This window comes from Crocodylus siamensis, chromosome 5, assembly GCF_052110815.1.
Source record: "Crocodylus siamensis isolate JL-2025a chromosome 5, ASM5211081v1, whole genome shotgun sequence".
Classification (NCBI taxonomy): domain Eukaryota; kingdom Metazoa; phylum Chordata; order Crocodylia; family Crocodylidae; genus Crocodylus; species Crocodylus siamensis.
In genome coordinates, this window is record NC_143399.1 from 158,388,296 (window position 1) to 158,400,443 (window position 12,148).

General features: G+C 39.7%; 1 protein-coding gene across 1 annotated transcript in view; it reads right to left on the reverse strand.

Moving 5' to 3' along the window:
- TSPAN13 (tetraspanin 13) overlaps nucleotides 1–12,148 on the reverse strand; it is a 24,503-nt gene continuing 12,355 nt past the window's right edge. The window contains exons 2-6 of the mRNA XM_090046843.1: nucleotides 9,550–9,717; nucleotides 5,482–5,562; nucleotides 3,529–3,642; nucleotides 3,053–3,163; nucleotides 1–1,097 (exon numbers count right to left, since the gene is read on the reverse strand). Of these exons, the coding sequence (XP_089902969.1) occupies nucleotides 1,023–1,097; nucleotides 3,053–3,163; nucleotides 3,529–3,642; nucleotides 5,482–5,562; nucleotides 9,550–9,717 (549 nt within the window). The 3' untranslated portion in view covers nucleotides 1–1,022. The remainder of the gene's footprint in view (nucleotides 1,098–3,052; nucleotides 3,164–3,528; nucleotides 3,643–5,481; nucleotides 5,563–9,549; nucleotides 9,718–12,148) is intronic.

Here is a 12,148-nt window from a genome sequence, read left to right on the forward strand (position 1 = left end):
CTTTTTTTTTTATTTATTTTTAAACATACTACTGAAAACACCACAATATTTTTACAGTATATCAATCACATTTCAAATCAATACTTTGTCATATACTGCTGGGTGAAGGTAAATAGGCAAGTCTGAGGATGAATGTTAGTATCACACTTCTAAGTTATTTTTATGCTAATTTTAAAAATAGTTTTATAAGAAAATCTTGGGCACTTGTAACACTGATGAGATGAAATATCATTATTGATTCTGGTGCTTTTTTGGTGCCAGAGCTCATTCATTTACTGAAAAAAAGTAGAAAATTTACACATTTAAAATTAACCTCCATAGGCTAAATTTTCTTGATTTTCCTCATTTATTACACTCGTTTGCTGACATGTAGATGAAAAAAATGTATTTTCCTTCTCTTTAAAAGCAATGCTAAAGCTGTGAAAAAACAGTTAAAAGGAGTCAGTTAACATGTTTGTTTATATCCATTATCTAAGGAAAGGAAATAAGTTGATCAACCTTTTAAATTATTTCAGATGTTCTCTATATTCATTCCAACCCAAAACAGCAATGTGGGAGGCAGTTCTTACACACAAAAATAAGCTTACTATAATTTATCCTACTTTCCAACAGGATCACATAGTTCCAGGCATTGAACACACAAATGCATCACTTTAATGAGAAAGCATATGGATTTTTGTAAATCAATATTAATTTTTTTTAACACTAAGGTAAGGCAATACACCCAAGTGCTATAAAATGCACTGAATGCAGTGAACTTCATCAACTGCTATGATCTAGTAGAGCTAATTAACCAGCTCAGAAGAGAGTTCCACTTCTGCTTGGCTACAAAATAGACAAAACTATTTCAAGAAAGAGAATCCTAGAAAGTGGGGATGGGAAACCAAAAAAAGACACGCACAAATATCTCCATGCAGAAGGTTCTTTTTCAGGGGTTTCGAACACCCTTAATGTGGAAGAAGGCCAATTGATGGAGAATCCATATTTTAAACAGGAAAAAATAATAGTCCTTGGGAAAGTTTTCAAAGAAATGCACTAGGGTTTGCACGAGGATCCTTTTGGTTCCTATATCTGTAGGTCAGCCAGACTCCCAAAATCTGTGGGGGGGAAGGGGAGAAAGAGAGAGACATTTAGCATATTTTCACTATCTGGTTTAAACTAATTAGAATATTTTACTGAGAGTTAAAATAAAAACTTCCAGGACACAAGTTCAGGATACTTTTGCATTAGTACTGTATGTACCTGAATACAAGATGTTATTCCCCACAACTGGCATGGGGAAAAGATCCCTTCAACTCATAACTGTTACAAGGAAACCTCATTAAATACATTACCTATCACTAAACTGGTACCAAAAGCAGCATGTGCTCAGGAGGACATGGTACTGCAAAACCAGGCCAACACTCAGAGACCAGGTCATGTTCTGTGAAAATAGGCAGTTACACCCCCAGAGGGAACTGGGACTAGGCCTAGAGGTACTGTAATTCTAGGCCTACACTAACCCTGACACGCTCCCCTTAGTGCCAAAAATGAGAAATTAGTGCACCTCATCTGAAGAAAACGTATTAGTAATAGCCAGTAAGCATAGTCCCTCTCACTGCCGACTCTTTTTCAAGTCATGGTGAGCCACAACCCTGCATATATTTTTACTTCCTTTTCACTCTCACAGCTGAGCTCTGCCTTTCTTTCCCATTTCCAATGATTCTTATTTCCTCACCAACCTTAAATGCCCAGCAAACATCATGAAATGAGGCCCTAAACAGTTCATCCCGAATCCCTCTGTTGCCTCCTCAGTCTGGAGCATATGATTAACATGGCCCCATCCTCCATGAGGTAAAGTCAGACCAGGTTGCCTTGCACCTCATCTGTGTATAATTTTTTTAGAGCATCCCAGGACTCACGAAAAGAACACCTGGTTCCAGTTATGAGTGGGGCCTAATTAATACATGGATCCTTTGTGGGGGAGGGGGAGGTATATCTGGAATATGCACACATATTGGGCAGTGCTCAGCTATAGGGTCACCGTGGTTTGAAATGCTGTTGAGTCTGGTGGGGCCCAGCCCAATGAACTATGTGGTAAATCATGAGCCTTTGGCTTTGAACTAATATCATGCATAGTTCATACTATATATAAGTAAGTCTCAAAATGCTACTCAAAGGCGTATTGATAGAGTACCTATGATAAAGCTTGGAATAGTTTCAAAAAACGGTCACATACATTAATTCTCAATGAACAAAGTGTATGGGTACTGTATGCAAATTGCTACAGCCATGTTCAATTTCAAAGCTAGCATTTTCAAATTTGCACCGCACTTCCATGTGCTCAGGGAGAGCAGGATCTGACAGTAAGAAGAAAAAGGAAGTTGGGGGGGAAGCAAAGAGCAAAACAGCTACCTGACCCCATATTTATTTTCCCTATTATAGCAGTGGAAAAGGGACTAGATCAAGGCAAACCTCCAATAATTCTATACCTGAAAAATTATTACAAAATGTATACATTTTCCATATATAAAATCTAATTATTGGGTGGTCATCTTGTATTCAAGGTCATCATCTACTCAGGTAAATATGGTATTTTAACTATAAGGGAATCCAAACAAATTTTGTTACTACTAGAGGGAGGAATGCATTGTTTTGAGAGAGAATTATCATCTAGGAAAATGTGCACATACATACACTCTCTCTGCATCTGCTTTTTATTTATATTATTTCAGTCTCCAATGGCAGTTTAGCATCTATATACTTGCAATATACTTGTCTGCATCCTGCTACTTTCTTACTACCATACTAATATCTACAACTATTATTTAACTGTCTGTAGTATTAAGAATTTAATCTGAAAAGCACTGCTGTAAGATGCTACGCTTGCGGAAAAAAATACTTGTGCTGAGTACATACAAACCTGCCTTTTGACACATTTAAGCAGAGCCTAAATGCTAGTCTGAATGTCAAAGGATCTTTAACAGTTGCATGCAATTCCTAGAACCTAGAGAATATGGACTTGATACAGCAGCAAACATACCACGTTGTAAGCTACCCTGTAGTCACTTACCTCAGTGAAACTGAAGAAGAGACCTATACCTCCAACGAATCTCAGTACCATTCCTGAATATTCTTCTATAATTGGTGCACATGGCAAACACTGATGACTTACAGAACAATCCTGTAACAAAAAAATGGAACTTTCAGATTGTGTGTCATTTCCTGATGGGTACAGCTAGCTAGATGCTAAGAGCTCCTAGTTTTTAGATTGCTTAATTTAACTCAAGGCCAAGAGCTTTAAAAAGCTCTTGATGATATTAATTATCATCCAAGTCTTCATGTGGTGCTTTCTAATGTTAAATCTCTAAACACTGAAAGCAGGTAGAGTATTATAAAAGTGAACCAATAAAACTTCAAACATTAAAATATAAAAGACTTTTTTCAAGCTTCAAGTTATTCCTGGAAATATGGTACAGCAAGTGCATGCTTCTCTGAAAAAGAAAGAACAAAGATAAGTTACAATGTTTAACTCAGTAATCAACTTACAGAAAGGCAGGTGTCATTTGGATTGAAGGTCCGGAATCCACAACAATTTAGATTCCTCTCAATATCTTTTCTTGCACCCTCTGTATTGTTCCATCCAACCTCTAGAAGCTGACTCTAGAAGATACAGGTCAACTTTATTTAAATGAATGCAACCCTTTTTTATCATTCATATTTCATGGAAGACCAGAGCCTTAGCCACGGTTCTACACATGTACTCCCTACCTTGACACAGTCAGAAATAAACAACATACAAGTGGTTGAGATAGGCAATACATAAGAATTCATGTAGCAGATTTACAGTAGCAATATATCATCCCCCACTTTTACAGGTTCCCAGTTAGGCAAAAGTTAGGGCAGGGTAGCAGCTTAGAGACTAACTAGCTCAGGAAAGCATCAGTTGCATCACTGATTGACTGACCGTGTGTCCCCATTACCTGGTATTGCACAGATTTAGTTGGAACCTGCATTTCACTAGGTCCAAAAAACATAGGTGGTTAATTATCTAGTTACCTGTATTTCATCATTCCTTTATGCCATAGGGTGGGGACCTGCCACTCCTTTAGTAAAGTAATAATGCCAACATGAAGGGGAACTAGCTGAAAATACCCCAGAATTCACTGTCACTAACGTGATAAATACAGTGGGCAAATTTGTTGGGGTGGGTTAAGCAGAGTTTTGGGAAACACTTTTGGCAGGGTGCAAAATTATAAAGACAACTGGCATTGAGAGGCAGGCTGCAATCCTACTGATCACAACTGGTTGCAGGGTAGATCACAGCAGGCTACTGCAGCAGAAGGCAGGATCATGACTTCTGGCAGCTGAAAGGAGCTGGGACAGTATTTTGTTATCTGCATTCTATTGTATAAAACACTTGGTATCTTTTCTGGCACCGATAGTGTTGCTCCAGCCAACTTCTTGAAGCTGCCTCTAGAATGAACAAGGAGCATCTGCTCAGCTGTTTGCTGAAGGTTTTACCTTGAAGCTCCACTCTGCTGGAGTTCATCAGTGGTCCTGCAAAGCTTATCTGTAAAGCAGCTCCCTTTGAGGTAAACACCACAGTGCACTGCTGGAGTTCCTCAGCAAATGCTCCCAGTTAAGTCTCAAACCCTCCTGGGCAGGGAACAGGGTTATGGTCCTAACTTGCTCGGTATCCAGATTCTGCTGTATCACACTTCATCTTTTGATCTCAAAAGCATTTATAAATGCCATTATCCCCACCAGGGCACTTACAGACAGGGAAACTGAAGGGCACAGAAGGAAGTGTCTTGTCCAAGGTTACTCAATAGGACAGTGGCAGAGCCAGGAGTTGAACCTAGGTCTCTCGAGTCTCAATTCACTGCCCTAACCACTCCAATATGCAACCTCCCTTGGCTACCTTAATTAAAACAAGGTTTTATTCATTAATAGGCTGCCACTTGCCTTATTCATTATACAATATGAAAATGCTTTTGTTTACTTTGACTCCATATTTCTAGGTCACCTTTGTAACCAATGCAGTGGTTGACCTTTTACTCATATAATGTGAGCAATTTGGCGTTATCTCCTTGGCTGTAATCTTAAATTTTAGATTACCATATATTTATTCAGCTTGCCTGGCATTGCAGAACTTCACATGATGCAACTGGTGCATCATAGTTCTATGCATAAATCTGTGCAGAAAGACTAGAAGTGGAAGAGTTAGAAGAGACAGCTCAACGGGAATACTGAACCCACACATTTCTACTGGGAACCAAAAAGTTGCTAATGCCCATGAATAGCTTCTTTAACTTAAAGCTTAACTGGTTAAACTGAGAAGATCAGTATTATCTCTTATTGGCATGAGCAAGCAATACACTACATATATTATATTTTCAGTAAGCCATCAAGGCAAAAATTAATCTACAACACAATCTAACTTACTACTTATCTACAACATAACATTTGTGTTCAGCTGAAAATTCAGAGGTTTCTTACCTGCTGTTCTTCGTTCAATGCCAAACAAGCACAGGAGACGGAGAACTGGACAACAAACACTAGCAAGAGAATAATCATATACTGAAAGAAGAGAGTTAAGGAGACATCTTCAGAAGAACTTGGGGCATACAATAAGGGAGTTTAACAAATATATCCTCAGTATGCAATTAACTAAAGGTGCTTAAGAATATAAAAAAAACCTATGACCCTCTAACTGGATGGGTGAATACCTTTAACAACAATGGAAATAAAAGAGCCCAAACAACCGACTCCAGAAGCACCTGAAAGACATAATTTAGGGAAAAGCAACCTAATTACAATGTGTTGCAGTTCTGTTTCTGCCTCACAAAAGCTTATTTTCTTCATAATAAATTCATAAGGGATTAGAACTGGATCTTGGATTCAAGGCACATCAAATTCAGGATTACATCATTCAAACTTTTATTTTGGGATTTGTAGCAGCTATAGAAGCTGATAAAGATTCACTCTTGTAACAATATAGGAGACCTCTTCATAATGAAATTAGTACTTATTTGCCACACATTACCATTCTCCTCAATCTGCGGACTTCAATACTTCTCAGTGCTAAACTGTATTTTTAACAGGTAAAGAAACTCTGGGTTCCAAACAAGACATTTTTGCTTCTTTTACAAAAGATGTTCTTTGTCACTGTATAGCATTTGGTTTAATATCCGTAGAGATGAAATATATCTTCATATCTACAGAGCTGAAACCCTGAAAACAAAGTAATGGGTGATGGTATTCTACAGAAGGGCAGACCACGGAGCTTGTGGCAGGCTGGATTAAGCCCAGGGCACACAATGGTGGTGACTCTGGTTCCTGCCATGTGCCCCATACTAGTGGTTTTCCACCTTTTTTCACACCTGGACCCATTAGCATAACTATCACCCTGCTCTGACCCACTCCCAGTCCCCAACCCACAGAGTGTCCATCTGTCTCTCTCCCCCTCAGCCGCTGCATCCAGCCCCCTCCCTCCCTCTCCTGCCACTTTATGCTGCCCTGCTGCCCCCGCTCCCCCCACCGCTGTGTGCCAGCTCCATGCAGCCTTGCAGCATATTCCTCAGACCTCCCCAAGACACTTTAAAGTCTTCTTGCAACCCGCTTTTTGATCGTGACCCACAGCTTAAGAAACTGCCCCATACTACAGCAGCAGTTCTAGCACTGGCATGGGACACACGGTAGCATATCCAGCATGGTTTATTGGCAGGGCTGGCAGTTGAGGAAGTAGGGCATAACAGTGACAGCAGGTGCTGCAATCAACTTTTGCTCACCCTCCTATCACCAAATGCCATGTCTGCTGGGGCCCAAGTGCCCAAATTCTATAGCACGCCACTCCAACTTGGTCATATTCCTACCTTCCAGTGACCTAGGATGGCTACAGCAGCTCCACCGGTAAGCTGTGGCCCATGGCACATCTGACACCCATCCTGTACCATTAACAGGGTCAAATTTACCATCAAAACAAGAAAGATCTCTTATGTTTGCCTGGTTTGCTTCTGCACAAGGCTATACACACCTGAAAAAGGAGCTACTCTGCAAAACATGGCTAAATAAGCATGGCATGGTATATCCATTTAAAGCTTCTATACAGTTTCATGCTCTTACAATACTTTAAAGGGGCCAAATATAAGAAAATTCAATAAAAAGAAAACATTTTAAATTTTCATGGTTTCTATTATAAGCATATGCAACATAGTAGTGTCAACATCTTACTGACACTGCAGCAGTGTCCAGAAGCTCAAGGACCTGTCAGACAGGGGCAACCCAAAGAGAAACAGAAAGTGCACTGTCTGGCCATTCAGAAATAGATATGCAGCTGCCATATAACAGCGGTAGGCAACCCCTGGCAAGGGTGCCTGAGTGTGGCACAGATAAGCATTTTGCTTGGCATGCATGCCTCGGAGCGGATGGCAGGGAAGGGGCTGGGGCTGCACTGCCACAATAAGGATTGGGCCCTTCATGGTTCTCCTGCCATGCCAACATCTTACAATTTGAGGTTGCAGGTGTTTTTGGCACTCTACCAAAAAACATTGCCAGACCCTGCTTTAGGCATTACAAGCCTCAGCTGCATTTAAAATTGGAGACCCAGGAGTGAAGAATTCTGTACTCCCTTTACCAATACCCTAGTCATCTAGGGTTTGAATTATTTTCCTGTTCACAAAGCAGATAATTGACCAAGCAGTCCTAATGTGCAGATAGCACCCTTTGTTCAAACATTCTTTTTTCCCCTTCTTTGACTCAGTCTTATTACAGGATACGACTTTAACATGCATAAATGCAAGTAAGGGAGGAACTATTAAAATAAGCAGCCTTATACATAATAGGTTTGCTTTTATATGCATCTTCCTGAAAGTAAAAAGAAAACCTATTATTACATTTGAAGATGCAAGCTTTCAACCTCATACACATGCTGTCTAGAGTAGATTACTGCAGTGTAATGAAAGTTGTTGGCTACAGCCATGTTGACTGAAGGACAGGGGGAAGACAAGGTTCTTTGGGTAAATGTGAGATCTTTTATTAAACTAATTGATCAATTTTTCCAGCTATTTATTACAAGCTTTCAGGCACAAATTCCCTTCTTTGGGAACTGGTGTTGTGTGTGCAGTGTAATGACATTTGTCTACTTCTGGAAATTAAGCTACTAGCAAAAAGTTGAAAATCATAGTGTCATCTTCATGAGAAATGGTTTTTTCCCCTCCAAGCATGAAAACAGAACACAGTGATAATAATTTAACCATATGTTAGAAATATTATTAAAAATGTATAATGAATAGAGTGTTGTTAGAACTGCACAGTTTGTATCTCGTACCTGATAAAAAGAAACACCACCAAGGACATCTCTCCCCTCTTGGCTAATTTACTGTCTTTTTCCTATAATAAATCACACATACCTTCAAACTCCCTCTTCTTTCTCATGTAGATTACAGAAGCTGTGATTTAATTGGCTGTGTCCTTGAGAAAGAGAGGGGTTTGAACTTTTGGTAACCTGGAGAGCTTTCTAAGCATGCGTAATTAGCTAATGCACATATGCCTATCCGCCCCACATACTTAAGTAGTTAATTATAATGCACATGCGACGGATGACGTGACGTCATTTCATGTATGTTTGTATGAACCGGAAATGAGTTGTAAGAGTTCCTGTTTCTGCACAAGTGCCCAAGAGAAGGAGATAAAAGCTAGCTAAGAGTTTTCCTCGGGGGCAGAGTGGTCTTTTGTCTCCACTCTGACCCTATTTGCAAATATACCTTTTGTGTTGCTAAATAATGTGTGCCTGAGGAATTATTATTCGTGAGCCTCCAAAGAAACGAACCGTAATTTTTACATCACATAGAGGGCATCACAAGAAACTACTTGCATAGTATTAACAGGAATTTAATGGGGCACTCTTTCAGCAGAGCACTGGGTCCAAGCTCATTTCTAATTTGGGTTGACAATTAATGACTGGATGCAAAAGAAAGCAGAGAAAGAGAGAAATGTAACAACACTAAAAAGGTAACTGAAGTAAGTGGAGCCAACATCATGTGGGTGCAAAAATCCTACTGGCACCTGAGAAATGTATACTTACTCAGACATGTCATCTAACAATTCTGGTAAGCTACATACCCCAGAGTCATTATTTCTTTCAATGATAACAGATTAAATGTTCACCCTATTTTTATCTGTGATTTAACTGGGTAAGGGAACACACACAGAAAAAGGCACCAATGACTTCTTAAACACTGTAATGTGGCTCTTACAGAAGCCACATCTTTCCTCATACAAATAAAAGGGGAACAGCTCATTTAAAAAACAAAACAGGAAAAAAAAACCAACACCTCTGCACAGGATAAATGAGAGCAAAGTGCTTTAAGAAGAGATAAAATGGTGGCTCACAGATTAGGAATGAGATTTTATGTAGATTATAATTTTTGTCAGAAGGGCAGTCTTTCTGTCCAGTTTGGGCAGCGCCTACCACAACTGAGTGCTTGTCCATGAGTAGGTTATGTCAGTGTGCTGGTAAGACAAATGCAGCTTGCCGGCTTATAAGTACCACATCAAAAAGGATACAAAGAAGAGTAACACCTGATGGTGTTTCACCGCACCGATCAATCCAACCAAAGCAATCAGGAAGAGAAAGATCCCCACTGCGATTGCCACTCCAACAACTCGGAAACTAGAAATGAGTCCAAAGCCTATCCCCCATGCTGCAATTCCAATCAGCAACAGGCTAACCAGCTAGTGGGGGAAGGAGAGGGGGGGGAAAAAAAAAGAGAGAAAAAAATAGTACATTAAAAAAGTAGGATTGATTGCTGTGTAGGAAAATGCTGTTAGCACCACTGTTTCCTGCCATTAAGGTAAGACAGTCCTACCCAAAGGTTTATAGAGTGGCAATGATTTCTTAGGGCGACATCCTTTATTGGATTATGCATTTGGGATAGAGTTAGGCAAGCTTTTGAATGCAAGATGTTTTTTGTCAGCTCTCTTGAGACAAGAACATGTTGCATTCAAAAGTGTGTCTAAGTCTATCCCAACTACATACAGTAAGATCCCTATTATCTGGGGTTTAACTAACTGGCACACTCTACTAACCAGAATTTCCAGGCGGCCAGCCAGACGTGGGGGACAGGGAGGGGAAAGCTTGCACGCAGCAGCCACTGCCACCACCCACTACCCTGTGCTGCTGCTGCTCTGCGTGAGGCTGCCACCAGCCCCTGGCCCCTGCTTGGTGTGCGGCCACTGCCACCACACACTACCCTGCGCTGCTGGTGCTCAGCATACAGCCTCCACCACACCACCCCTGCCCTACCCCCCCTGCCAGGTTTCATAGTTTCTAGGGCCGGAAGGGACCTGAGTAGATCTAGGTTATTTCTGATAATCAGAATTTTTACATAACCAGCAATCCCCTTATCCCAGGGATGCCATATAACAGAGATTTTACTGTAATTGGTCAAAAATCCTTGCCTCTCGTGTAATTTCTTGCTACCACCATAGCTACTATATCACTCCTATGCTATCATAACTGAGATATAAAGAGAGATAGCGTCCATCAGCTGCGCTCCTCTGACTCAATTCAGCCTCCAGAGAGGAGAGTCCCGTGTTCTGTTCTTTTCTCCCCCACCCCCCAAGTCTCCGGCAGATCCTTCTCATATAACTTGCTCTCTCCTTCAATATTCAAAGAAGTTTCTCAAACTTTCTAGCTTGGAGGCAAGCGAAGACTCTTTTTCAGCATGTTCCAAGAACTTCCACCAAATGTTTAGGTAAGTATCCTTTTCTTTCTCCCTTGGAGGATGCTGACTTAATAGAACAAGTTTTCCATTACTAGAACTGCAAACTTTTATGAACCAGTCAGTGATTATAGGAATGTCACTTCTCTTCCAGGCATTTGCAACTGTAATTCTTTCAGCCACTAAAGGATGACTGCTCAATTCCCCGACTCTAATGTACCTTTTATTTTTTAACATAGTTCATCCTAAGTTCAAGAGAACTGAAACATCAGTATAACAAGGTGGTGCATTTATATTTGAAAACAGACTAGTATAAAGGATTAGTTTCGTATTCCACAGAATGAAAGAAAACAAGGAAGTTCTTGTGAGAAATGCAAGGGGTCTTTAACAGAGTCAGGATATTATTTAGTTCCTTTGCTATGTGAATGGGTGTTAAAAAAAAAAAAAGACCATGCAAGAAAATACTCCACTCAACACTACATGTGTTAATCTTCTGCAGCATTCTCTAAATGGTTTATGTTAGGACAATAGTTACACAAAAATATGCCTATTATTAGATTAATGTGTCAAATACTGCAGCCAGCAAAACAGAAAGGGGCCCTGCCCTCACTAAACTTTTCTTTTAAAAAATAGTGCTGACTTCATAATATATTTCAATAATCAAAACAAATTAAAAAGCACATGAATAGTTTCCTTCATCTTTACAAAAAAAAGGTATTCAGAGAAGGAGATTATAAACCCAGTTAGTTTATGGGAAGTATTGTTTTATGTTTTATGAGCAGGAAGCACCAGCCTTTCCTGTTTTCATGCTTTAAAAAAAATAAAAATCCACACACATACACGCAAAGAAAAATGTTTGAGCCATGCAAAAATCCACAACAGGAAAATATCTGTGATGGGGTATAGGAGGAAGGAAGTAGTAGGCAAAATAATTATTAATTGCACATACCTTTCAAAGGATACAAGAAAGTGCCCAAGAATGTCTTATTTGCTTTAAATAAAAGTGTGATAATCCCACAAATACAGTGTCTGAATTTACTGGCCTTGCCCAAAATAACCGAAAGGCTTGTAATCATACATAGACACGTGCATTTAAACTAGTACAAACATTTGATATTACCAATTATAAATACAATTGGAGTACTGCTTTTGTCTTCCATCCAGAAAAAGAAAAGGTACATAATGACACCTTAGCACTCTTTCTTACTTACACCCACAAATCCTTGTTTGCAACATAATTACTCAGAGAACAGCTCTTTTAAAAATGTGCCTAAATATGTAGCTGAGATTTTCAAAAGCACCTATTAGGTGCCTAAATACCTTTAAAGTCCAGTACTCAAAATCTGACTTTTGAGATGCAGAAAATAACAATGTCAATAAGAACGATTGACAGGGGGGGAAAAAAAATGGCATTCACTGCTTTTAGGATGATATAACACACT